General features: G+C 53.3%; 1 protein-coding gene across 2 annotated transcripts; it reads left to right on the top strand.

The window, feature by feature from the left end:
* The first annotated feature begins 5,647 nt into the window (after positions 1–5,647).
* VSX2 (visual system homeobox 2) lies at positions 5,648–26,704 on the top strand. 2 transcript variants are annotated; one of them, XM_086318909.1, is made up of 5 exons: positions 5,655–6,189; positions 7,506–7,590; positions 11,340–11,463; positions 23,826–24,006; positions 24,735–26,704. In XM_086318909.1, the coding sequence occupies exons 1-5, from the start codon at positions 5,820–5,822 to the stop codon at positions 25,058–25,060; spliced, it is 1,086 nt and encodes a 361-aa protein (XP_086175035.1). In that variant the 5' UTR covers positions 5,655–5,819; the 3' UTR covers positions 25,061–26,704. The 2 variants fall into 2 exon arrangements, with proteins under 2 accessions (XP_086175036.1, XP_086175035.1); XM_086318910.1 differs by lacking the exons at positions 23,826–24,006; positions 24,735–26,704 and adding an exon at positions 17,296–19,079 and having other exon boundaries at positions 5,648–6,189.
* Positions 26,705–27,967: the final 1,263 nt, after the last annotated feature.

Genomic DNA, 27,967 nt, shown 5'->3' with positions numbered 1-27,967 from the left:
GTCTTTTAATTTCATGGCTGCAATCACCATCTGCAGTGATCTTGAAGCCCCCAAAAATAAAGTCTGCCACTGTTTCCACTGTTTCCCCATCTACTTCCCATGAAGTGATGGGACCAGATGCCATGATCTTAGTTTTCTGAATGTTGAGCTTTAAGCCAACAAATTTTTTGTTAGTAATCCCCAATCCATCCCCCCTCTCTCTCCCCTTTGCCGCCTTCATACCCTAAAATTGACCAATGCTTTCTCTGGCTTGGGCTGCATAGTCCACCTCCTGACTGGCTTCTTTGTTTCGCAACTGCTAGCAGCTTCTGTTCCCTTTGGGGATACCATCCAAAATCCCATGAAGTCCTGCAGGCCCGGACCCCTTCTGACCAACTGAGTTCCCCTCAAAAGTTCACCTGACCTTCAGCCCTCCCTTCTAGTCTCCCTTGCCTTCTTGATGTTCCTTAGAAACACCTACCTGATGCTTCTTCAGCTGCTCCTCCAATCCTGCCACCTGCCTCAGCCCCCAACCTGGCTGGCTTCCACTTCTCAGGTCTCTGTCCAAATGTGGACAGCCCAGAAACCCCTCTCTGTCCTGCATCCAAAAGAGATCCCTCTTGCTATTGGCCTAAAACCCCTCACCCTACTGTGTTTTCTCTTTAGCACTTCCGATTCTTAAATTATCTCATTTGCTTGCTTACTTGCCTGTTCATTAACCATCTCTCAAACTAAAACTTAAGTACCATGGGGGCTTTGCTTTCTTTTACTCCCACAGTATTCCTATTACCAGTATCTGGCATATAGTCGGTGCTCAGTAAATACTTGCTGAAGGTTCTTGACTAAATTGTCTCACAACATTCCTATAGGGCAAAAACAAACATCCTCTCAGGGCAACAGAGATGTAGTCACTGTGTCACTGGCTCCAGAGTCAAAGTCCCTGGGTGGTTGCTTCTGATGGGTGGAGCAGGTCACATGACCATGTCCTAGCTTCAAAGGAAGCTGGGAAAGCACGTTTCTGGCCTCTCCTGTTTCGTTGTGGAATTGGGGCTCCAAGACCCACCACTTGAGACTGCAGGGAGACTGGACACAGTCCAGAGGCATGTGGCAAGCTGGTAGTGGAGGAAGTCCTCTAAGCCTGGCTCTTTTCCTTTGTTCCACACTGCCCATAGGTGAACACTGGGGAAGAGACAAGGGCGATACATGTGAGATGTTTTCTTTTTCCTCAAGAGGCTAAAGTATGGTTACAGCTGAGGGAGGGCATGGGCAGGGAGTCGTGGGCGCCTGAAACTGGGTGAGTGGTGTCCTACTGGGATAAGATCCTGGCGGAGCAATGGACAACGCCTGGAACACCTACCTAGAGACAAGATCTTCTCTAAGGCTGTCTTGAAGGCAGTGTCAGGAGTCTATTCCTTCCTTCCCACTCCCTGGAACCCTCCAAGAAAAATCCAAAAGGTATAGATTATATCATGGAGAACTAAGGGAAGGAATCCGGCCCAAGTGTTTGAAGTAAGATGCTCTTGTTAGACCAAGGTTCTGGGGATTCACCAGCCTTGACCTCAGTAGCCCTTCTTAACCACTTGAGGGTATCCCTTCCTTTTCTCTCTGGGGTAGGGGCAGAATGGTTGCTCGAAGCATTGCTGGGGCACCATTTGCCTCCCTACACCAAAGGTCCTTTCCTCTGCTTGAGGCTCTGGTTCCGTCTTTAAGAAAACAAGAATACAGTGGATTTGAACTCTGATTAGCCCTTGGCAGCTGCAAATTCCTAGGGAGTTCACCTAGCCTCTCTGAGGTTGCTTCCTCATTTAAAAATTGATACACATCTTTCAGGGTAGTTGGGAGGACTTGTTGAGGCAGTGTGAAAAAGCCCAGAAGTTAATAAAGGTTCACTGTGTATAACTTCAACGTGAATCAAAGTCGCTCCTGTTTTTCCTCCTAGCATCAGCCCCTTACTGAACAGAGGGGATGGGATATCTGGTCCAATGTCTGATGACAGGAGGATGAGAGAGCTGGAGCTCGGGGACTCTGTTGGGATACTCTCTCAGGACAACTGTCCAGCACAACAAAAGACAAGGTTTACTCTCGGGGTAAGCTCGAAATACACAAGAGCATTAAAAAAAAGTGAAACACATTCATGGGTGACAGATTCATAATGGGATTATTGATTCAAACACAGATCCTTTCTCTTCCTTGTATTTTCCACCCTCCTCCCTCCAAAAATTGTTGCTGACAACTGGGCAGTGACAACTCAGGGAAGCAGCAAGCAGGGGACAATGACTTGGCTGCAGCTGGTGCTAAAAACGACCAGCATCACAGCAAAGGAGGGAGACGGCATCGTCTCTCAACCTAACTCCCTCCCTGAGACTTAGTGTCTTATATTTGCAACACGGGGGAAAGAACTTGAGAAGTTGAGTGGATTAAATGCCATAAGGGGTCTGACACCCATTAATAATAGTGATAAGAATCATGATGTATGGAGTCCCTAGGGCCAGACACCATGTTAAATGCTTTAAAAACAGCAGCTCCTTCAATCGTGGACTCAAACTCCATGAGGCTAGGGCTAGGTCTGTCTTGCTCCTTGCCATATTGTCATCTTAGAATCTACCTGCAAAATGATAATAACAACCAACACTTCCAGGAACCTTCTATTGTAGCCTTATTTTGTATATTCATGGTATAACCTTACTCACTATTCTTAGCACTGTACATTTCTAATCTTCATGACAGTTTTAAGGGGTAGGTACTACTATTATTCCCATTTTATGGATGAGGAAACTGAGGCACAGGAGGTAGACAGAAGCTGGATAGATTTCCTAAGATCATCAACTAAGTGATAGAGCTGGAGTCTGAATCCAGAAAATCTGGCTCTGAAGTCCATGCCCTTGATCCCTATACTAACTCAAGGGGTCAGGAGATGCATACAGGTCCACTGTCTGGCTATTTTATAGGTAAAGCAATCGAAGCCAAGAAGGAAGTTAATGATCGGCTCAAAGTCACAGAGCTATTAGGTAACAGATCCAGGATGTGGATGCAGGGTGGCTAAGCTAAATGTCTCTGAAAGGCATTTACTCCTCCAGCCCAAGCCCCGGGGGCCTGCCTTTCCCTGTAGCTTCCCCCCACTCCAGAGTCCACAAATGTGCTCAGTCTGGGTCTAGCCTCAGTAGAGCAGCTCAGAGACAGTCCAACCAGGAGTCCTTCCAGAGTACAGTTTCAAGGGTGGGGCTGGCTGCAGGTGACACTGGGTCCTCCCTTCACTGCAGCTTCTAGCAAGTGTGCCTCTCAGAGGGCCTGGGGTTGTCTTTGTTCCCAGCCTCCTAGGGTGGGATGGAGACCGTCTCACTGAGAGTGGGAACTAGCAGCTTCAGACACAAGGTTTGGTCAAGAGATTTTTCATTCTCATCTCTTGGCAAGAGCCGAGTTTCCATCACTCACATGCTTGTTTTCCATCACTCACGTCCTTGCCCATTGGCTGGCATCTGGCTCATCGTGGATGTCCTGTGATAAGTCAGGGATATGACAACTGCCATTTATGAAACATTCCCATTTATCCTCCCAGGGTAGGCTGGCATAGAAAGGAGGCCAAGAGAGGGATGGAGTCAAAAGAAAACAGCTTTTGACACCAGATTCATTTGATGTTGAGTCTGGCCTCTGCTACTTACAAGCTAGGGAGCTTGGGACAAGTCACCTAACCTTCCTGGAAACTTAAGTTTTCACATTCAAGAAATGGGGATAGAAATTCTTATCTGGAAGGCAGGGCCACTGCTTTGCTGCTGGTTGTCTGTGTGACTGGTACCACAACAAACCCAATTCCACAGAATAAAGGTGAAGGATGCCTTTGAGACTGCATATCCCTGAGTCTACACCTTGCAAGTAAGAATAGCTATGACAGCTTCCAAATGTGGAACCAAGATGCTAGTTGGGTTCTTGTGAAGACCTGATATCATGCTGTGTAAATGGACTCAGGAACATGGGTGCACAGTAGGCAAGGCATTATTATGGGATAAGGAGGCAGTCACTGGAGTGAACAGTGCCTGTTTCCCAGACAACCTCTGCAATGAGGGATGTCCCTGACTAGTTCTGGCTCCTATGTGAACCAGGCCAGAGCAGATGAAGACCTACCTTCCAACAGCCCTGTTAGCAAGGCCTCAGCTTCCATATCCTATAAGCTTTCCTCTTACTTCTCAGATTGACCTCATGGTGACCAGAGAGGGCACTGGATACTCTGGCAGTAGGCTGGGAGAGTTATGGGATTTCAATCTATTTGGAAGTTTGCTGTTGACTAGCCCAGAAATCCTGAATGGAATTTCTCACCAGCCTTGTTTTTTAGGGTCTGCCCAAAGCAACTGACCCTATCTTTATTTCCCCTTGCTTTCAAGTCAAGAAGCCCTTATTAAAAGCCTACTATATGCTATGCTAGGCACAGTGGAGAGGGAAGTATTAAATACCAAGGTGGACAGACAGTCCTCAGCCCCAAAAAGCTCACAGAAGAATTAGCTGAGGAGATGGAGTGCAGGCACTCTGGGGTCCATGGTGCGTGCATGTGTGTGCGTGTGTGTGCGTGTGTGTGTGTGTGTGTGTGTAGAATTGCCTTCACTCAACACTTGGACCCAAAGGAGCCCTCCTCCCTGAAAGCAAGGAATCAGTAGCCTTTGGAATTCAGGCATTTCTTATTTCTCCGGGTGAGGGGCCTGCCTGCATAAAGCAGTTTCCTGCTGCCTCTCATGGACCAGTTCCCTTTCAACTGGCCCAGTTGGGTGCAATTCTGCAGCTTCCAACACAGGAGTTAGTCAAGGGATCCCCTGTAGACTGGGGACAGAAGCGCACCTTTTGGTTGCCCCTCACACCCTCCTCCTTCCCTCCACATTAACAATGCTCTCCTCTTCATTTGTTTGCTCAGTGAACTCTAAGGTATAGCAGACCCTCTGACTTGTCCACCTGATTGACTGGGAAGCCCTAGCTCCTAGCTCAGAGCTGGTAGGGGCTCATTACTTAATTAGTTAAGGGAGTGGATAGAAGAGCAAATCTTTTGGGCGAACTTCATGCTTTATTCTAGGAAAATGTTCAGATGTCCAGCGTTGTTCTCCAGAAGAAGTCACCACCACTCCTCTTTACCTTCAGGGATCCCTACACCTGACCCCTTTATTCATTCATTCATTGGGGGATATTTACTGAGTAGCTCTTCTGAACTAGGCATTGTATCCTGTGCTTTGGAGATCCCCACATCTCCCACTTCAAACCCCAGGCCCTTCCTTCTCCCCATTGCCACCACACAGCTTGCCCAGGAAGCTTGCTCCTTCCTTGCTCTTCCTTTTCCCAGGGGTCCCATATTTGGGCTTCTTTGACCCTGCCAAACCTGAATAGGAGTTGAGGGAGGGAGGGAGCAAGGCTCCCAGTCTCTAGGATCTGCCCTCATCCCATCCTCCCACCCTACTCCAGGGACAGTCTAAGCTGGCTCTGCCCAGAATCCCCAGCCACCCACCTCCTGGGACTGCCCTGAATCTTGTTGCCTCATCTCAGTCTCTGGGGGCCCCTGCCCATGGGTGTCCTACAGAGCCCACCGGGTGCCCCGGCCCCCAGCGCCCTGGCCCCTCAGCGCTGCCTGCGGAGGGAGCTGCCAGCTTTTTGGAATTCCTAATCGCTCTTGGCCCCGGTGATTGGCTGCTCAGCTCTGACCCCACTTGGGCTGCCGCCTGGTTGGATAAAAGGGGAATCTCCTTGGGGCTCCAGAGCATTAGACATCGCAGGGGGCACCTGGGACCAACTTCGTGAAGCGGGGAGCCAGCCGGGGGGGTGGGGGGAGCACAAGACTTTCGGCCTCGGCCCCTCCAAAGAGCCAAGAGATGACCGGGAAAGCAGGGGAAGCGCTGAACAAGCCCAAAGCCGAGACAGTGGCCAAGAGTACCTCCGGGAGCGCCCCGGCCAGGTGCACCGGGTTTGGCATTCAGGAGATCCTGGGCTTGAACAAGGAGCCCCCCAGCTCCCACCCGCGTGCTACCCTCGACGGTCTGGCCCCCGGGCACTTGCTGGCTGCGCGCTCCGTGCTCAGTCCCGCAGGAGTGGGCGGCATGGGGCTACTGGGGCCCGGGGGGCTCCCCGGCTTCTACGCACAGCCCACCTTCCTGGAAGTGCTGTCCGACCCGCAGAGCGTCCACTTACAGCCGCTGGGCAGAGCGTCGGGGCCGCTGGACACCAGCCAGACGGCCAGCTCGGGTAGGTGAGGGTGAGGCTGTGTGGCTTCCCCGACTGGGGTGAGAACCGGGAACCCCACGCTGTCGGCTCTGGCTTGCATCGCCAGGCCTGCTCCTCCGGGTGCAGAAGTTGGTGCCAGGCCGAAGGGTCGCAGCGCGGGCCTGGGGCCGGCGCGCCCTGGGCCGGGGGGACGGGAAAATGCTCCCCGCGGTGGCCGGCTTTGGGCCCCAGAGTTTCCGGCAGCCGAGCTGTCCTGTCTGCGCGTTGAACCCGGTTCTGCGGCAGCGCCCTGTTGGGGCCCCACTGGAAAAGGGGCTTAGGGTGTCGGAGCCCGTGGGGCAGGCCAGGGGTCCCCCTTCTCTGCTCCACTTGGGCCGCGGCCTCCCAAAGGAACCACGCTCCTACAGCCCGATTCCGTTTCGGGCGTGAGCACCGGGGAAGCCGATGCCAGCTTAGGGCCCCAGCCCTGATGTCCAAAGTTGTCTTGCCCTTCTTCCTTCTCTCTGTTCCAACCCCCCACCCACCCACCCCGCACTGGTCAGCTGGGTTTGATTTTTCCCCTCGCGAGCTTCAGGACCACCTGGCCACCGCGGCAGCCCAAGCGGTCGGCATCCGCGATCCCACCTGAGCGTCACCGTATCCGGGATCCCGACCCTCGCGGGCTGGGGGGCCACCGAACCTACGGGCCGCTTTCCCGGCCGCACCTCTCCGTCGGCTCGGCCCTCTGCCTCTGATTCGCGCTCTTCGATTCCCCCGATTTTCCGCTCTCGTTTTATTTATTTATTTTTATTAATATCTGGAGGGGCAACGAAAAGTGGCGCGCCGCAGTCTCTCCAGTCCCGAGCGGGGCCGCACGGTGCGGGCAGTGGAAAGGGGGCTGTGCCCGAGAAGCCCCTCTCTCTTCCCGGGGTCCAGCTCTCCGCGCCCTGGGCTCTGCTCCGAGGGGATGGGGGGCCACCTTCTGCGCCCTGGCGCCGGGGCTGAGCGCAGGGGAGGGCGCTGAGCCCCGAGCACCGCCGGAGGGGGACCCTGCGACCCAGGAGGCTGTCTTGCTCCCCTGCCGTCCGCGTCCCAGGCGTGTCGGGGCCTTTGCTTCTCTTACAACGAAATCCGTCCACCACCTCCGGATTCCGGCGCCGGCATGGGTAGAAACAGCCTCGGCTTAGGGATGGGGTCGCCCTCGCCGAGGGCTTCCCGGGGAGACTGAGCAGGCCGGGCGGCTCCCCGAGGCCGCCGGGAGTGGGCCCCTCGCGGGGCTTCGGGAGCCCGACGCACCCGGGGGTTGCCGTGCGCGCCCCCTCTCCATTCTGCCGCCTGTGCCTCCGCCCGCTTTTCAGATTCTGAAGATGTTTCCTCCAGCGACCGAAAAATGTCCAAATCGGCTTTGAACCAGACCAAGAAACGGAAGAAGCGGCGACACAGGTAAGGCCCCTGCAGCGCCTTCCGTCACCTTCGTGCTCACCCATCCCCTGCGGTCCCTAGTTCGAAGGATCGGGTCCCTTGGACCCGAATCTTGCCGGCTGTAGATCTGAGCTCCGCGGCTGTGCCGGGACGGGGAGGTCGGACCGGGAGACCTGGAGTTTGGGGACATCCTCCCGGGGCCCTGGCGTCCGGCCATGCCGGGTGAGGATTAGGAGAGGCCGCCGAGGAAGCCGCGCGTTTCAGGCTTTCTCCCCTTCTCCGGGAGAAAGGAAAGGCCTCAAATAGGGCCAAACCCTACCCAGAGAGAGGCTGGAAATACCCATATGTCATCCTGGCCTCTGCACATTAGGAGAGTCGCGCACATCTCTGGGCGGACAGGTCGGCTCTCGCCTCCCGCCCCAGCGGGTTCCTCTGCCCCCTGCCCGGCTCCCCGTTCCTCTCCGCTGTCGCTGTCAGCGCCGCCAACCCCCCTGTCTTTCTGCTCCCATCTGCTGGCCAAATCTTGAGCGTGATATCCGCATGGATGGCAAATTTGCTTTCGGGTTCTGCTCCTCTGATCCGTAAGCCTCAGTTTCCTTGTCTGTAAAATGGGGAGGGAGGAGGAGTGTGTGGACCGGATGCCCCCGCCAGCCCTGGCTGGAGTTGAGTGGGCTGCATTGCAGCAGACAGACGAAAAAGAGAGAGGTTATTTGGCTTTGTTTCCCTTTAAATATTTTAAAAAACAGACATCACTTGCACAAAGTTAAAATTCAGTCCTGCAAAGTAATGCCCTTGCCTGAGACCCGCGTTCTCTTCCGTGGCCCGCACCTCCGCTACCAATTCCTAGTGTAAATTTATCTGGAGGGTTTTAAGAAATAAAGGCTCGTGAGAAACAAAAATCGACCAGACTTTCTGCGGGTGCTGCTTGCAGGCGCTGCCCTGCGCTCGCCCTGGCTCTGTTTTCCCGATTCCCTCGCTGTCCCTGTGTGGGTGGGCTCCCCCCTAGGGTTCCCTCCCGACCTGTGGGCATTTCCCCCTGGGGCGCTCTCCTCCCCACCCACCTCATCCTCTTCTCCCCAGTTTGTCTCATCCTCTTTGCACACTGTCTCTGGGTGCTTGTCTGCGTTTCTCTTCTTGCTTCACTCCCGGAAATGATCCCACATTTTAAATCGGCTCTTCCTGACTTCTCAGACCCCTACAGGTTTCCACTTGAATGTGGGTGAACTTTGGCTTGGTTTCTTGGTGACCTCGGTTTGTTCCCTTCAGGCAGCTGTTTGTTTTTGTTTTGTTGTGTTTTATTGTGAACGGAAGCGTTGTTTTTAGTCCTGATCCTGGGTCATTTTTTTTATAGTCATCGTTTCAACAAATATTCATTAAAACACCTCCTATGCACCCAACTCAGGCTGGTCCCAGGCTAGCAGGTTGTGTGGGGGGGTGGCGCGTCGGTAATCCTGTCTGCCTTTGGGCTGCCGGAGGGCAGGTGGGAGTCTGGCTGACCCGCTTCTGTGCTGCTGCCCGAATTGGGGTGGGGGAGGGATTCCCTGAGCAAGGAGAGCAAGGACAGTGTTTCTGCACAAGGGCATCTCCTTGTGTGGCACTTGGAGCTGCCTGACACGCAGTCCAAAGTCCATGCTTAAGGTTCTCGACCCTCTGTCCTCACTTGATACCCTCTCCCCTGGGAAAAACTTTGGGTGCTTCAGAAGGGTCCCCTAGGAGACTGGTCAACTGCACTAGGTTTCAGGCTATTTCTAATGTGTGAGGGGAACAGATTATTGAAGACAGGAGAATGGCTGGTGCCATTTTTAATTAGTAAAAAAAAAAAAATCTGAGCATCTCTCGTTTGGGGAGTTCAGGTAAGAAACCTTGGACTCTGGTGGTAAGAGATGAAGATCCCTTAACCTCCCAGAAACATAGGGGGCTTGAAGGAGTTAGAGAGGGGAGTGGGGATGGAGTCTTCCGATTTTCTTCTTCTCTTTACCTGTGAGGCTCAGTTGCAATGGGAAACTGAAGGGTCTGGTGGATTACTTCAGTCGTGTCTGACTCTTTGCGACCCCCATGGACTGAGTCCGCCAGATTCTTCTGTTCCTGGGATTTTTCAGGCAAGTCTGGGGATCTGAGGCATCATTTCACTTTGTTTCGTTTCTTACTTCCTTTCTTCCTTTCTTGTTTTTGTTTTGTTCTTTTTTTTTTTTTTTAATAAGAGTTCTCCCAAGCAGAGTCTGGCACTTGAACCACTGAATGATCTGCCATCATCTCTCTTCTTTGGCTTTGGCCAGGCCACAATAGCTGTGGGTTTTATTTTTCCTAGTTTTGAAGAAGCCGTACACGTTTTGATTGTTTATTTTGACTGTCTGTTCAGGGGCCCTTTCAGTAAGTGGCAAGAGAGAAATAGAAAGCAGCAGATCTTCAAAATTCTGAAGAATTAACTTTCTGTATACATAAGCATTCCATTCCCCCCAAGAGAATAGGAGCAACGATTTAGAATCAAACCAGTCATTTTCCATAAAGAGCAGAATCTTTCTCTCTCACACATCCCCTGTATCATCCTCCAGGATGCCAACGCCAGCACCGGCAGGAGGAATACCTGGGGTTTCCATCCATGCTCTTCCCTCAGGCTGGTGACATGAGGTGCTGCAGCGAGGGATTTTACCACGCCGCCCCCTCATACTGGTCCCAGGGTTCAAATCCCAGAGGCTCTACTTCAACCATTGTAGAAGCTGAGTCTGTAAAATCTGGACAGTATTACACCCCAGATTGTTGAGGAGGGTGCAGGATAAAGGTCGCCTAGAACTTGGTGAAATTCAGGTTTGAAAAGAGAAGAATTTATGTTGGTAAGGGAGTGTAGTGTATTTATTTGAGAAAGGGGGATTACAAACCCCCTAAATATCGGAGGTGGAAAACTGTGTGTTGGAGCATATCCATTTGCTAGCGAAGAGGATGTAGCTTTTACTGGACTCTTAAAGCAGTTTATGTTAATAACTCAAAATAGGTCGATGTAAATAGCTCTGCGGGGGTTGGGGGCTGTGTAGGTAGGCTCTCTTGGGATGACCAGAGTGAACTGCCCCTAAATGGGGCTCCTGCTGGGTGAGTGGGTGAGCCTGGGTATGGTGGGATGGTGGGAAGGTGGCCCTTGCCTTCGGAGCACCAGAAAGGACAGAGCACCCCCCTTCCCCCCTCTCTGCCCAAGACTCTGAGGGCAGCTCTCCGGAGCCCGCAAGCAGGGTGGGGTGAGGGGCTAGGAGGTGCGGTTAGTTCTCCACTGTAGAAACCCTGGGGGGCTGTTGCATTTGACCTTCCGGTGAGACTTTGAACTCTTGAATACAATTTAAAAGACCAACTCTCCCGTCTGTGAGGGGAGCCTGGGGCGGCAGGTCCTGCCTGAGGCTGGGGCACTTATCTACCTGGTGAGCCCTTCGCTGTGGGCCTGGGAGGAGGAATAGGGGCTTTCTGCAGTTTCCTAAAGCTTGTATCTTACGCCCTTACCCCAAAGCACTTTCAGGAAGATTCCCAGTATGAAATGTCCCAGAGGGCTGAAATAATGCCCTAAGCACTAGAAGGGAGTGTGGGCCCTCACACTGGAATGAAGAAGAGTCCAGAGGGTGTGTGGGGATGGGGGCGAGAGAGAGGGGTTGTATTCAATTGCACTGGCCCAGGCTGGGTTTGGGGGCTGTTTAGGAGCCACAGGGGAGGGCTATTCTGTCCTCTCTGGGACAAACTCTTTCCATTTTCGGGGTTTGCTGGGTTTGACTCTCTGGGTTTGCTCCCCTCAGGACAATCTTTACCTCCTACCAGCTAGAGGAGCTGGAGAAGGCATTCAATGAAGCCCACTACCCTGACGTCTATGCCCGGGAGATGCTGGCCATGAAAACGGAGCTGCCCGAAGACAGGATACAGGTAAAACAGCCCTGAGTCCCTCTCTCACACTTTCTTCACCCTCAGGGACATCAAATGCCCCAGGCTCCCACATACTCCTCTTTCACCCTCCTGCTCCAGTGTGTGCTTGTCTGTAATCACCTCCTCGTGCAACAGTTCATTTAAGCAGATTTTAGGTGAATACCCACCACGTGAGATGGGTGCTGCTGGAGGGACTGGAGTCTTGGCAGACAAGACGCGGCCTGTGGCTGCAGACTGTGGGCTTCCTGAGGAGTATGGCAGGCCGGGAGAGGCACCTGGGTGGGTCTAGGGTTCTGAGCAGGGTCTCTGGCGCGCCAGGTGTCTCCCAGGAGGTAAATGTCTGCTTCAAGGCCTGGGTGCCTGGGGGTGGAGGGGAGCTGCCTCCCCCATGAAGAAGACCTTGCCCTCTCCCTTCCTACCTACTTCCCACTGCCTCCATCCCAGCAGCTGGTCCTGCCCAGGGCTCCTGCTCCTGGACGTCTCCTGGACCAGCCCAGGAGGCGCTCATTAAGTCGTTCCCCTCACCTCCTTACTGGAGAGTTTTGTGGAGAGTCAGCCCTGACTGGTTGGGGCTGTCCTCAGCTGTGCTGGGCACCAGGCCTCCTTTCAGCAGCAGCAGGATCCTCCCAAGTCCAGGACTCCCCTTGGCAGACAGGAATGGGTTGCTTAATCATTTCTCCAGGAGGAAATGAAGTCTGATGATTCTCCAGACAGGGCCTCCAAGGAAGGAGGGCTGGGGTGGAAAAACATTTCCAGAAGATTTGAGGTTGCCATAGCTAATTCAAGACCTTGAACCAGAGCTGCTTCTGTCGGGACACCTGAGTGGCCCGGAGTAGTTGACCTGCCAAGGCTGGGAAAGGCAGGGAGGGTCCGGACTTCCTGAAACCGTTCTGCTCCAAATTTCCTCCTCCTTTTTGTCTCCAGGTGTGATCTGTGTTGGGGAGCAGGGGGAGGAGCGGGGAGGGGACAAGTCCAGCAAAGGAACCAAATAAGGTGTGTAGGTTCTTTGCACTCGCTTGCTGGAGAACCAGAGAATGGGGAATGAAGTGAGAGCTGCTTTTCCAGAAGAGCCTTCCTCTCCCCTGGAAGTCTATTGGGAATTTCAGCCAATGGCTTTAGACGGTGACACTAACAATAAGCTCAATTATTCATAAGCAGATTATCTGTTTGGTACATTATCCATGGTGGCCTGGATCCATCATCCCCACCCAACTAAGTTCCAGTGGGGAAAGGCTGGCTGTTGATTTTGAATCCTGTGTGTGTAAGCCAAGACCCAATCCAATTCATGTGTGGTGGTAACCCCTACCTGGTCTTTATTAGGGTAGAGCTGGTCCTTACAAGCAGCCAGGGTTGGTGAGGTTGCCAGACTTCCCCTTTGGTTGGTTGCACGTTTGCACTATTGACCAGTAGAATGGAACAGCTCGTCTCTTGCAGTGGTTGTCCTAAAATCTGGCCGTGGTGGTAGTGGTGGGTGGGAGAGTCCAAAGGCTGTAAGGAGAGCTTGCCCTCAGCTGTAACTGCATTGCTATAAACGCTCAGCCTGCAGACTCTAGACTTCTTAAAATTGTCTGAGGGGTTGTCTACAGGTTGGTGTCTGAAATCACCAGCACCAGCATGGAGGAGCCAAGGGTGTGGAGTACATTGATTCCCTGGACTGCAAGGATTGACTGTGGAATCTGTGGCTATCGGTGAGCCAAGGCAAGGGTCTCTGTAACTCTTCCAGCACTGCCCAGTTCTTCAGCTACATGCTGCCCCCAGAAGGTGTGAGTTATCAAATGGCCCAATCCTCAAATATTTTGAAGCTTCCCAGGTGGCATTAGTGGTAAAAGAAACTGCCTCCCAATGCAGGAGACTAAGAGACACAATACGGGTTTGATTCCTGGGTCGGGAAGATCCCCTGGAGAAGGGCATGGCAATCCACTCCAGTATTCTTGCTTGGAGAATCCCATGAGCAGAGGAGCCTGGTCCTCTGAGTCCATAGAGTCGCAGAGTCAGACACGATTGAAACGACTTAGCACGCATGCCCAACCAAATGTTTTACCAAGTGGCCTGGGAAAGGACTTCACATCTATTAGTGACAACTATCTATCAAAGCTCCAACCCGCAGAGCAATTCCCGTGTGGCTGGTGTTCTAAGTACAGGGCGTGCACAGGAGCGGCAAGGTGGTGCAGTGGTTAGGGACACTCACTTCAGAGTTGGACCATCCTGGCCTCACCAGGTACCAGCTGAATGACCGTGGGCAGGTCACACTTCACCAGCCTGAGCCTCCATTGCTCATCTGTAAAATGGGCATGACAGTGGCAGTTGCAGCTGTGATGAAGCTGTGTGTGTGGTGTGTAGCAGCGGCCCAGCCTGGGGCCCGGCTGTCCACCTGGGGCTGACCATCCCACCAGTGGATGCACCCTGTTGTTGTTTAGTCTTGTCCGAATCTTTTGTGACCCCACGGCTGTAGCATGCCAGGCTCCTCTGCCCTCTACTATCTCTTGGAGTTTGCTCAAATTCATGTCCGTTGGGTCGGTGGTGCTATCTAACCATCTCATCCTCTGCCACCTTCTTCTCCTTTTGCCATGAAAAGAAGGAAGGGGGGGAGTTATTAGAGTCTCCAAGTCTGAAGTTAGACATCCTCAGGTGGAATGGGAAGGTTAAGGGACTGGATATTCAATCAAGGATCCAGATCTTAGTTCTGGCTCTGACACCGACCAGGTATGGCAGAAGCCAAGTCACTTCCCATCTCTCATCTGTGAAAGGAAGAGGGGGAGTCCCTCCCAGCGGGCCGTCTGCTCGGGGTCACCTCTCTCATTCCGACTCTGGGCTGCCATTGGTGGAATGTTCGGCCCCAGGTGGACAGCTGGACCCACCCAAGGAAGCCCCTGGATGTGTCTGAGACCTACTGTCTAATGAGAACCCAGTGTAGATGTGAAAAGTCAGACATGTGCTGTGCTTAGTCGCTTTCCATGCCTTTTTTCATCACTTCTTTACAACAACTAGCTGAGTTAGATGCTATTCTTATCCCCACTTTCTGGATGAGGTAACTGAGGGGCTGAGAGGTGAAGTAAGTGGTGGACTGGGATTCAAACCCAGTACCATTCAAGTACTATCTCAAGAGAGCAAATGAAGGTAAAGGGAACACTTATGTACAGAAACTGGAATAATTAATGCCAATTGCAGTGATGAGGGGTCAAACCCCTTAATAGTGGCTGATTTCCTCAACCTTTATGCTTTGAGGGCAAGCACTTTCCCCCTCTACATCTCTCTAAGTTGGGGTGAAGGGATAAGTTGCACTGTTAGGGGAAGAAGAGATTTCTAGTATTCATATCAGTTCAGTTCAGTTCAGTCACTCAGTCGTGTCCGACTCTTTGCAACCCCATGGACCTCAGCACACCAGGCTTCCCTGTCCATCACCAACTCCTGGAGCTTGCTCAAACTCATGTCCATTGAGTCAGTGATGCCATCCTGACTTCATCAGTCATCCTCTGTTGCCCCGTTCTCCTCCTGCCTTCAATCTTTCCCAGCATCAGGGTGTTTTCCAAGGAGTCAGTTCTTCGCATCAGGTGGCCAAAGTATTGGAGTTTCAGCTTAGCATCAGTACTTCCAATGAATATTCAGGACTGATTTCCTTTAGGATGGACTTCATATCAGAGCCAGATGCAAAATCCTTTCTGTGTCTCTGAGAAATGCTAGGATGTGGCATTCTGGAAGCCCCTACCGGATGTCAGCCCTGGGGAAGAGGAAATGGTTTCCAGACTGAGTTTATTTCCTCTGTGGGTCATTTATTCTCAGTATTTTGATACATTCACTTATGTGTTTACTGTATTTTTTTCTGACAGAAGTTATACTTATTTAGAATGCCTACATTACAGATGTGCAAGTGAACAGAGCCATCTCACCTCCACTCTTAGCAACCTGGTATGTTTGGAAGGATGAGGTTTGGATTCTCTGACTAGCACTGTTCCATTCTGTCTCTTTTAACGTGGTCCCTGCCCAAGGGTGGGGAACAAAGTTTTAGAGGGTTCCATCCCAGAAGTTAATAGATAACCACATGACTGGGAAAAGACTGCAGTGTGTCTCAGCCGGGGAAATGGATTAGAAACACAGGGCAGCTTTTTATTTTTTACTTTTTTAAAAAAAGTTTTGGCTGCACTGGGTTTTTGTTGAGGCATGCAGGCCCTTCAGGACTTCCCTGGTGGCTCAGCATTAAAGAATCTGCCGGCAATGCAGGGGATGCAGGAGATTTGGGTTCAGTTCCTGGGTGGGGAAGATCCCTGGGAGGAGGGCATGACAACCCACTCCAGTATTCATGCCTGGAGAATCCCATGGACAGAGAAGCCTGGTGGGCTCCATGGGGTTGCAAGGAGTCAGACACGACTGAAGTGACTGAGCATGCAGGCTGTTGTAGGGCTTACCTTGAGGCATGTGGGATCTTAGTTCCCTAATCATCCCTTGCACTGGAAGGCAGATTCTTAACCATTGGACCACCCGGGAAGTCCCAGGGCAGCTTTTAAAAAATTACTCATGCCAGAGATTTCCCTGATGGTCCAGTGGCTAAGACTCTGTTCTCCCAAAGCAGGAGGCCCAGGTGCGATTCCTGGTCAGAGAGCTAGATCCCACATGCTGCCACTAAGAACTTGGTGCAGCCAAATAAATAAATAAATATTTAAAGTAAAATAAAATTACTTGTGCCAGCCTCCCACACTTAGCAACACTGACTTAATTGGTTTGGTGTGTAGCTATGGCATTTCTTTTTTTTTAATTTTGGGGTACACTGGGTCTTCATCGCTGCACAAGGCTTTCTCTAGTTGTGACAAGCGGTGGCTACTCTTTTTTTTTCATTCTCAAAGTTCTCAAATGCCTTTATTTTGAGAAACTAAAATTGAAAATATAACTTCAAGATTTCTAGACTATTGTATTATTTTTTCCTTTTAAAAAATGTATTCATTTTTAATTGGAGGGTAAATGCTTTACAATTATTGTGTTGGTTTCTGCCATACATCAACATGAATCAGCCATAGGTATACATATATCCCCTCCCTCTTGAACTTCTCTCCCACCTCCCACCCCATTCCACCCCCCCTCCACCCCAGGGATTCATCTTTAGTTGCCATGAGCAGGTTTCCCATTGCAGAGGGCTTCTCTTGTTGTGGAATACAGGCTCTAGGGCTCAAGGGTTTCAGTTCTTGCAGCACATGGGTCAGTAGCTGTGGTGCACAGGCTTAGTTGCTCCACAGCATGTGGGATCTTCCAGGGCCAGGGATTGAACCCGTGTCTCCTGCATTGGCAGGTGGATTCCCCGGACCACCAGGGAAGCCCTGTTTGTTTTTAAAGCTCTCCAGGTGATTGTATGTAACCAGTGTAAAAATGCTGGGTCAGAGGCTCAGGAAAAGTGTCTCTGCTTTAAGTGAGTTAATATGAGTGGAAGAAAGTGGAGTATTGGGTGACACAGTGAAACGACCTGTCCAGGAATTCAGGGAAGGATGCTCCCTGGGCCTGCCAGGAAACATAGGCAGAGCTGCCCTCTAGTGGACATCAGAGGCTACAGCAAGGTCAAGCTTCTCTGAGCCTGAAGCTGGGACTGGAAAGGGTGTGCTGAAATATGTTGTCAGAAGTGCTGAGTGCGTGTGGAGTGCGAGGTCGTTAAATCACGCCAGCAACTAGCGCAGATTAATCAGCTTCCAATCAGAGGAGAGGAGGGAAGGTAGGTGAATGTGTTGAAAACTGCCACGGGGCTGAAGAAGCAGGGCCTGATAGCCTGGGGCAAGATGGGAGGGCAGGGCCCGGGGGTAGCCAAGGGGCCAGAATGTGCAGAATATCTATTATGCATGGTGTCTCCTTTAGGGGGTGACCATGGAGGGACCTCAGAGGGAAGGAGGCCTGGGCATGTCATCATGTGGGGCTAGAAGGCTGGGAGCTTTCAAGGACAAGAGATGCCCTGCTGCTGCTGCTAAGTCGCTTCAGTCGTGTCCGACTCTGTGCGACCCCAGAGATGGCAGCCCACCAGGCTCCTCCGTACCCGGGATTCTCCAGGCAAGAACGCTGGAGTGGGTTGCCATTTCCTTCTCCAATGCATGAAAGTGAAAAGTGAAAGTGAAGTCGCTCAGTCGTGTCAGACTCTAGCGACCCCATGGACTGCAGCCCACCAGGCTCCTCCGTCCATGGGATTTTCTAGGCAAAAGTACTGGAGTGGGGTGCCATTGCCTTCTCCAAGAGATGCCCTGGTTACCCACAAACGGGACAGAGGGCTGACAGTGTGGCTGGCTTGAAGGGTGCCCTGGACCAGAAGAGCATCCCTCTGGCAAGAAGCCCTTTTATGGATCCGGTCCATCCGTGAAGGCACAAGCTCTTGGGCCCCTCTCTGCCGGGTGTGGAGGCACCAGCTGTGGACAGCCAGAGGCCTCCTTGCTGGGCTCTCTGAGTGCTACCAGGGCACCACCTGTGAGAGGAAGTGCACCAGGAAACCCAGGCTCTTCCTTGAGCTGGAAGACTTCACCACTCTCCCTCGCCTGGGACTCCCAAGTTGGTGACCCTTAATGTCCCTTGTGAGCCCCTTCTCAGGCACTTGGAGGCCTGGAAGAGGAAGGCAGGGCTCTGATCCTTGCCAGGGTCTGCATACCGGTCCTCCTGAAGAGTTCCGACCTGACTTCCTTGGGCGTGGAGTAGCGGCTTCTAGAAAGTGTGCAGTCTGGAAAGTAAGAGAGGAACTGAAGGAGTACTGTGGGTTTGCCAGAGCTAAGGGACCAAGCAGGAAACAGGGCCTAAATGAAGGAATCTCAAAGGTGGGAGATGAGAGGACCCGGCTTATGTGAATAGAGTCACCGAGCATTTGGTCATTTGTCCGTAGAATTCATCCAGCACCAGGCCAATGTTTTCCAGTTCTTACAACATGCTGGGCGTTTCCCATGCACTATTCTATTGAATTTTTACAACAAACCTGCGAGGAAGTGGTATCATAGGGCAGACAAAGAATCAGAAGCTCAGAAAGGTTAAGAACATGCCCAAGTTCACAAATGCAATTGGAGGCAGAACAGAGTTCTCCAGTCCAGGCCTTTTAGCTCCGTCTCATAGCCGTCTGCATAGGTGGTCTCTTACATTTGAGCCTCAGGGGTCTGGGATACATTAGAAATGCAGGGGGTGTTGCACGGGGCATCTGTTTGGCCCCTAGAGGGGAAGTCTAGTCTAGTGTTAGTTACTCAGTCGTGTCTGACTCTTTGAGACCCCATGGACTGTAGCCCACCAGTCTCCTCTGTCCATGGAATTCTCCAGGCAAGAATAGCAGAGTGGGTCGCCGTTTCCTTCTCCAGGGGATCTTCCCAACACAGGGATCGAACCTGTGTCTCCTGCATTGCAGGCAGATTCTTCACTGTCTGAGCCACCAGGGAACCCCCTAGAGGGGAAACTAGAGACTATCTGTATTAAAATCTTACAGCCTGGAGGTTAATTCTGTCCCCCCCCACACCTCCTGGGGTGGTGGTTGATATTATTATTTGTCAGTCCAGCCTCGCTGCAGGGCATGTCTTGGAAGAGGCCAAAGGAGCAAGTAATGCCACTAACGAACCTGCTCCCTGCACAGACTCCCACTGACTTTCTGTGCCTCCACTGAAATAAAAATGAAAGTGAAAGTCGCTCAGTCGTGTCTGACTCTTTTCAACCTCATGGACTATACAGTCCATGGAATTCTCCAGGCCAGAATACTGGAGTGGGTAGCCTTTCCCTTCTCCAGGGGATCTTCCCAACCCAGGGATCAAACCCAGGTCTCCCGGCATTGCAGGTGAATTCTTTATCAGCCTAGCCATAAGAGAAGCCCAAGAATACTGGAGTGAGTAGCCTATCCCTTCTCCAGTGGATCTTCCCGACCCAGGAATCGAACTGGGGTCTCCTACATTGCAGGCGGATTCTTTACCAACTGAGCTGTCAGGGAAATCAGAAGTAATAATAACTAGCATCTGTTGATGCTAGGATGAGATGAGATGAGATGAGGATGAGATGAGATGAGAATGAGATGGTTGGATGGCATCATCAACTCTATGGACATGACTCTGAGCAAGCTCCAGGAGTTGGTGGTGGACAGGGAGGCCCGGCATGCTGCAGTCCATGGGGTCACAAAGAGCTGGACACGACTGAACAACTGAACTAAGCATCTATTGAGCACCTTCTGTGGGACAAACACTGATTTTAGGCACCCCTCACTTATTTCATTAATCCCCAAAACAACTCAGAAAAATAGATATTCTTATTTTATGCTTGAAGAGACTGAAACTGAGAGAAGGCAAGTAACTTGTCCAAGATGACTTAGCAATTTTTGTCACAGTTGGGAATTCCAGTTCAGGACTACTTTCAATGCGTCTGGCAAATGTTTAGGTTCTGCACACATACTGGTTGCTTCCCGGAAAGGAAGAGAAACGCAAATATGAAGAGTGGTTAGGGTTAATTCTAATTCCTTGTCCACTTCCCTCCAAGGCACCAATGCCACAGCTTCTCTGCCAACTGTCCTAAAGAGAAATTGTTTTGGCTGTCCAGGTTTCTTCTATAAATTGGAGCAGCATCTGGTATTCAAAGAGAGCCAGGCGTTTCAGGAACCCATAACCAAGGGTCCGGATAACTCCTGGATTGAATGACCAGCTGGCGCCAACCCCTCTGGGACTGTCTGTGGACAAAATCTGATCCGCAGACCAGTTATTCATTTGTCCAAATCAGGAGACTGGGGAAAATGGTTCTGTTTACAGGTCTCAGAAATGATCTGAATCCCAAGTTGGCACCACCTTCTTTGGTGTTCCAGTAAAGATGCTGTTTCCATCTGAGAGCCCCGCCCACCCCCCCGCCCCCTCTCAAGCTCATGCGATCCTGGGGAAGCCAGGGCAATGCATCTTTCCAGGCGGGGGTGGGGCGGGGGGAGGGGGGCGGTGGTGGTGGTTAATGAGCATCTCTGCCTTTGCTTTCTCCACAATCCCTTCTTCAGGATACCTGATTCTAAATTGTGCTGAAACACACTTGTTCCATCAGTTTGTCATCAAAACTCATTCTTGGCAAAAACCAGGTGGGACTTCATGCTCTTTATTTGTCCCTCATGCATATGTGGATGTTTTGCTGCAGAAATCAGAACTGATGGATCTGACTACGGGGATGTGCTGCTGCTACAGAATGTTACATAACATGTAGTATATGCACCGCGTATTTTTTCTAAAATCCAAAACAGTCTGGAGTCTGGCCCGCCCCCCCCCCCCCCCCGCCGTGGGTTCCAGCGGCCTTGTTGTTCTGTAATGCACTGTATTCAAGCAGGAAGGTCATCTCCTGCCCAGGAGGCAGAGGGCTTACTTAAGATTCATCAAGACAGCCTTCTCAACCTTCTGTGGTCAGACTCGGAATTCCACATTGGAATTCCATCTCTAAGGGGTTCGTGCTTTGCCGTCTTCTCTGTCAGGTGGATGAAACCAGAAGCCACGTACACCTTTCTGTGGCTTATCCCTTTTAGATGCCCCCCCTGTGTGAAAATGTAGCTTAAGACACGTGAGTACGTAGAGGACCACCAAGCGCTAAGGGGGAAGAGGGAACAGGACAGAGGACAGAGGTCTCAGACAAACCGCAGGCCTGGGGTATTGCAGAGGGCCTGCTGGACAGGCAGGGCCGCTGGGGACAGATGTATACACAACGCAGAGCCAGGCCAGGCGGAGGGCCGAGTTCCTCCGAACTCCGTTGCGCACCGCTCTGCGCTCCTTAGCGTCCAGAGCGCAGCCATCTAGTAGCCTTCCGGTGACATAGACCCATTCCTTGACCGGGTTCACTCAGTGCGGTCTGGTTCAGACCGGGGTGGCGGCCTTGCATTGGTTCCACAGCTTTCCAGGAGGTGCCAAACCCACTGGTGGCAAACGCGCAGCTCACCGGGGGCGACGCCACCCGGGGGACTGAGGGGTGGTCGTTTTCTAACAGGCGCGGGCGCGGCTCAATGTGGGGTCGGAGGGGTCGGGGTGGGGGGCAGTCTGAGGCCGCATCTCTCCCATTTTTAGAAGTTCCTAGTTATTTACATATGAGGAAATGCCCAAACAGGGTTCACACAACCAGGGGCATTGTAAAGGTGGGCACTGATCATGCGGTCTTTCCGCAAAGCGCCGGTGACCGCGAAGCCCTTAGAGGACCGGCCTCGCGGGGGCGCGGCTGTGCGGCCGGGGCGCCCCCCTTGGCGCCCCCCTTTGCTGGATGAGGCCAGCCACGCTCCGCCGCAGTCCCCGGGCCTCCGGGAGCTGCCGGGGCGCTCACTCCGCCACCTGGCGGCGGCGGCGGAGGCGGGAACCGCAGGGGCGCACTGATTCCACGCCTCCTCTCACCCCCCACCCCCGCGCCCAGGCCTTCCCGCGGCCGAGGCAGCAAAGGGTTAAGCTGTCAGAGGCGCGATGTTAAACAGGTGTCAAAGGCGCCCCATATATCTGCAGATTGAAATCAAATTCTTCGCCGTATAAAAAGATAAATTACCCAGGCGCTGCCGCGCGTCCCACTCATCACGCCAGCGCCAGACGGCAAGCAATTTTTTTTTTTTTAATGTGCTAACGACCTAATCAAGCAATCAAGTCGGAGAAGATTGCAGAGTGACCGGGGCAGCCATCTGCCGGCGAGCCCCGCATTCATTTCCCGCGCCCCCGCGCGTGGAGAGGGGGCCGGGAAGGGAGCTGCCGGGAGGAAGGGGAGGGGGAGAAAAATCCTAAACAAATTAACACCCAATTTTCCCCGTCTAATTAGTTAAATGAGGAGTGTTTGGGGTCCCCCGGGGAAGGGGAGCGGCTCGCGGCGCGGTTCGCGCTGCCTCCCCAGCATTAATTAGTGCGGGTCAATGCCGCGGATCCCGGGAGAGCAGCCGCTTTAATTTCCCGTGATATTTCAGTGCCTGAGGCCCATCGATTCAAACAGAAATTAACTTATTTTTCAATCAGCCCAGGGCTGCCCCTGGGGGTGACTCTTCTTTTGCCGCCTCCTGAATAGAGCTGGAGCAATTTTTCATCAAAAGCTGAAACCTCCGCCGCCCGGAGGGCGGGGGGCGGGGGCCCAGAGGGAGGGGCGGGGACCTGGTCCAGACGAGGGAATGGAAATCGCCCAGGAAACTAATAGATTTTTCCGAACCCGCCTCTGCCCTCCCCTCTCCCCCACCGCACCCTCTACTTCTGGGGTGCTTGGGCGTCTCACCACCATTACCACCACGCCAGGAGTCAGAGCCTGTGGAGCGGCTGTGAGAGGAACACAAGGGGGACACCGGGACCCCAGGTCCTTCCTGCGTCCACCCGTCTCCCACGGACTGTTCACCAGCTTGAGGGACAGTGCAGCTGGCCTGGTCCTGACTCCTGTCAGCTGCCGGAAACCTCAGGAAAGCTGCTTGGGGGGACCAAGACATAACCCCCTCCTCCAAGCATGGCCGGGACCTTGGGATCGCCTCCAAAAACCCGGCTGGGTGTCGCTGATAGATCCAGCGAACCCCGTGCTCATTCCCACCCTGCAGCAGTCAACTTCGGGGCCAGAGAAGCGCCCCCTAGCGGTTATCTCCCACCGCGGTCTTCTAGGTCCCCACCTTTACGTGCTCTACTCTTCACGAAGAATTTTATCTTCCCTCCCTGACTGAGGGATGGCTGCCCAGCTCCTCCAACTATCACTCAGGGTTAAAGTCCAAACCTGTGGAAAGTGGGTGAGCGGAGGCCCCACAGGGATTGATCAGGACAGGGCAGAGAAGGGAGACTGACTCAGGCCTCCTGGGAGGGTCCCCTGCGCAGGGCTCTGGGTAGGTTCAGGCTTCCTGACACCTGGATGAAATGCCTTGTGCTGCCTGAGTCCACACTCACCTCGCCCGCCTGGGACTGCCCTGGCCTCTGGAGTTCTGGTGTGGAGGAAGAGCCTGAACCAAAGGCACTGCTAGTTCATCCCCTGAAAAGGACTCTGTCCCTCTGCAAGTCAGACAGGGATGCTGGAGGTGTGAACCCTTGTATGAGAGCTATGAGGCTCAGGTTTCTCAGCGGCAAACAGGACCACATGGGAACTGCCCAGCTGCAAGACCCAGTCCGGGAGGCATCTTATTGCATCACCCTAAACTGCTTTGATCGAAAAAAAATTTTTTTTTTGCCCATCATATTCTCGCAGAACTTGTATCTCACTCTGGACACCCTGAACCAAGAGGAACCCCAGGGGTACCGAGGGGTGGGTGAGCTTAAGTAAGGATGCCCTTACTTGGAGAAACCAAAGTCACCAGGGAATGGGGCCACTGGCAATCAAAGAGGTGTGGCCCTTAGCTCCAGGCAGGCAGACACGGGTGGGGAGGGGGCGGGGGGGGGCGGGGGGGGGGGGGCTGGCCTCTGCCTCATAGAGGACGCCCCTGACCTGTTCCTCCGCACTAGCAGGTCTGGTTCCAGAACCGCAGAGCCAAGTGGAGGAAGCGGGAAAAGTGCTGGGGCCGAAGCAGCGTCATGGCCGAGTATGGACTCTACGGGGCCATGGTGCGCCACTCCATTCCCCTGCCGGAGTCCATCCTCAAGTCCGCCAAGGACGGCATCATGGACTCCTGCGCCCCGTGGCTGCTGGGTAAGAGCCCACACCCTCCCTGGGGTCCTGCCCCTGGAGCGAGGGGAGCGGGCTCCCGAGGAGGGGACAGAGCCCTGAGGCAGGAATGCCTGGTGGCCACAACAGCCTGGCGGGAGAGAGGCCCCAGGAAGCTGGCCTCCCAGTCTCCCTTGAGGGAGGAGGGGGGCTCCGAGGGCAGGCTGCACCCAGGGCTGGGTGTCTGCCCCTCGGTGTCTAGGACTCTCATTCTGTGGGTTCTGTCACTCTGTGAGGAGTGGGTGGCTATTGCCCCAGGGGATGTATCCTATTCCCTTGCCAGAGCTGGGGTTGTGGCGAACGAAATCGCCCCTCTTGGGGGCCCCGAGGTCCCTTTGGCCACCATTCTGGCTTTGCCCAAAGGACTTCTTCCCCCTAAATCTCCCCACCTGCCAGTTTGTCTGGGGTTCGGAGATCTGGAATCCCAGAGGGAGGGCGGGGGAAGCAAGTGCTATGCTGGTGAAGGGACAGACAGGATCCCCGGGGTGGGGGTGCCAGGAGCCCAGGGACGTGGCTCGGAGGAGCCCTCTGCCGGGCCTGGTGGTCCGCCGCAGCCTCCGCCCCCACCCCTGGGACGCACGTGACAGCGGTGTGTGTAGTAAGGCTTTCTGCTCGTCCTTAATTCTGGCCTCTCTCTATCTTTGCCGTTTTTTCAGTTCAAGATGGCTTTCCCAGGCGCTTTTCTAAACCCGAATACCAACAATTCTTTTTAGGGATGCACAAAAAGTCGCTGGAGGCGGCAGCCGAGTCAGGGAGGAAGCCCGAGGCGGAGCGCCAGGCGCTGCCCAAGCTCGACAAGACGGAGCCGGAGGAGCGGGGTACCGAGCCCCCCGCTGCCATGTCCCAGGAGGAACTGAGGGAAAACAGCATCGCCGCGCTCCGAGCCAGAGCGCAGGAGCACAGCACCAAGGTGCTGGGGACTGTGTCCGGCCCCGACGGCCTGGTCCGCGGCGCCGAGGAGCCGGAGCGAGAGGAGGCCGAGGACGAAGACAGGCCGGCGGAGAGGCTGAGTCCAGCGCGGCTCGAGGACGTGGCTTAGGCCAAGGGTGCGCGCAGACGCTGGAGCCCCAGGACTCTGCTCTCCTCGGGGGCCTGTGGTGTTGCGAGGTGTTCTCCCAGGCGAGGCCCGGGCCCCGCAGGCCCTCCGTGCACCACCCCCCGGGTGACTCCAGGCACAACTCAGTTGTGGCTGAGGCTTTGGGCCACGCTGAGACATCCCTACCTAGTTCTGACCTGTCCAGCACCTTCCTCATCCTCACAGCCCTGTCTCAGAAGCCTTCCTGCTGCCCCAGACCACCCCGTCAGGCTGCTTCCACTCAGTTCTTCGGCTACTCTCACTGTCTGAATCCACCTCTGGTCTCTTGCTCCAAAGCGCCCTCCTTCCCAGCTCTGTAGCCACCGGTGGATTCTGTTCTGCCTAGACCCAAAGCCCTCAGCTGCAAATACTGCCACCGCGGCCCCGGGGATGGAGAACCTGCTCTCCACTCTGGTGTCCGGAGCACCTCAGCCCCCCAGCAGAACTCTCCTCCCCCTTCCGCAGTGTGGGTGTCCTGTCCTGCTAGCCACCGGGCACCTCTGCCCGCCCCCACCACTGGGGCCCAGATTCCAGATTATACTTGGAAAGCCTCGGCCTTGGGCCCCTCGGCCAGCCTTCATGTCATGCCCTTCAGAGTCAGCGTTGGGAACCCGCCCTCCACACCCAGCCTGTCCCACTGTTCCTCCCCGCAAAGATGCCAGTGTCACAGGGGGGTGGTGTACAATACCTGCAGTGAGGCCAGGGCGGGCCCTGCAGCGAAAGGGCACCTCTCACAGGTGCTCTAGCTACTGCCCCTTTGGGAAGCCAAATCCTCCAGCCGGGACCCTTGGGTATGTGTTCTGGAACATCCTGACCTCTGATACCCTGCCTGTGACCCTGACTTGCTGTGCAAGGCATCCTTCCCCTAGAGCTTCTTGCAAATTACTGGCTTGCTTGAGCCCTGCCTTGGAGCCACCCAATCCAGCTGTAAAATGAACACACAGGAAACCACACATCTTGACTCAACTTATCCAGGTCATTCCTGGAGTGGGCCTGGGGCTATAAATAGGCATCATGAGTTGATCACAAGAAGGGCTTGAGAAAAGCTGAAAGGAGAGTAGGGGAGGAGCCAGTGTTAGACCCAAACTATAGGCACACACACCTTCAGGCCAGCTGTGAGCTGTGGAGCGTGTTCTCTAGTCAGGCAGTGATGGTGTTGGAAGAGGGGACGGGGTTTCTTCCTGTCTGCTGATGGGACGACTCATCCATACTGATGGCGTCTTTGCAGCGGTCCCTTCCACCCCCAGGCCAGACACATGTCCCCCTCACTCCCATGGATTTTTCTCTATCATCCCACCCACCTTTGCAGGGTATCCCTTGCAAGAGAAAGGCCTGAGACAGTGAGTTGGGATTTTAATTTCATATCAGAAGTTGATTTCTTATTCATTCCGTTCATGGACCTTTCCCCCAGTTCTTGTCTTTGTCTCCCTTTGGTTTGAAGAGTTAGATGGTAGCCCCTGGTGTGTAAATAATGTACATAGAGTCAGAAGAAAGAAACTTGAAGTGTTTGAAATATGGAACTGTAATAACTTCTAGGTATTCAAAACCTGTGATTTCTGTGCCATTTTCTGTAAAGATACAAGTAAGAATAAAATTGATGTAAAAAGAGCAGGGGAGGGATTCAGGAGTCCTCTGTGGATGAGCAGTGTCTGTTTGTGTGTATGAGTGGTATAAAAAGTATTGGGTTGGCCAGAATGTTCGTTCAAACCCTGACCAAACATTTTGGCCTACCCAATAAATCGGTGAAGTCAAGTTTAGGTCAAAATGACTAGATTCCTATTTTAAAATTACTACCACTGTAGAGGCACAGTGGCCTGCTTTTCTCCACTAAGCCGACATCACCATTTGTCACTGCAGTATGGGACCCTCCTCCATTGCAGGCATAACTGGAATATCCCAGCCAGCGAGCCCCTAAATTATTACCTATGACTGACTCCTCCCTGTTCCCCACACAACAGATTACATTGACCTTTCCCTCTGGTCCTTACTTACAAACAGCCCTAGTTCCTTCACATCTCAGGTGAGGCCCACAGCCCACCTTGGCCCCCAAGAGCCCTGAGACCCTTCCTTTTGTGTACACACATGCCCTCGAATATCGCACCCACAACTCAAACAGTAAAAGGACAATGAATGGAAGAGGCAGAGGCATCTGCAACTGAGAGTCAGGTAAACTAAATCCCTGGAGAGGAGAAGCAGAGTAAACAAGGGAAACGGTAAGGGGAGAGCGCCTGCGATGGCTTGCAGACACCTGCGCCCCGCTGTCCGGATGATGTGTTGGGTGGAATTACAGGATGAGAGACCAGAGGGAGCAGGCTTGGCTTACAGCTGAGCTTTTGGCTCAAGAAATCTTATAAGATTGTTTCAGATCAGCTCAGATGTGCAACTCTCCCCTCGGAAGAGGTTTTCCTGGCAGCCCATCATCAAACCAGAATGACAGGGGCTGGGTGGTCCCTGCACCCCAGACTGGGCCCAGGTACAACCCCCCCACCCTGGATCCGGAGCCTGGGGGCACACGTGGGAGATCTCTGACTTTCATGTGCTGAAGGGAATGGCGCTTCAAGGGTTCAATCCTTGGGTTGGGAAGATTCCCTGGAGAAAGGAAAGACTACTCCAATATTCTTGCCTAGAGAAGGACAGAGGACTATGGTGGGCTACTGTCCATGGGGTCGCAAAGAGTCGGACATGACTGAGCGACTAACACTAAGAAACAAAATTGCAAGTATCCTAAGGCATCAGAAGCTGGAGATGAGGAACCCTGAAAGATCACATCCACAGGGTTGGGATCAGTCAAGGAGTTCTCGTTCATGAGGGGTTCTCCTGTGCTCTAAATTGAAATAAAAACATTGCCTACTTCAGTCTCATACTGTTTCA

Source organism: Bos grunniens, chromosome 10 (assembly GCF_055505025.1).
Source record: "Bos grunniens cultivar Pamir isolate PY7600 chromosome 10, Bosgru_T2T1.0, whole genome shotgun sequence".
Taxonomy (NCBI): Eukaryota; Metazoa; Chordata; class Mammalia; order Artiodactyla; family Bovidae; genus Bos; species Bos grunniens.
This window is presented reverse-complemented; position numbering and strand designations above follow the sequence as displayed.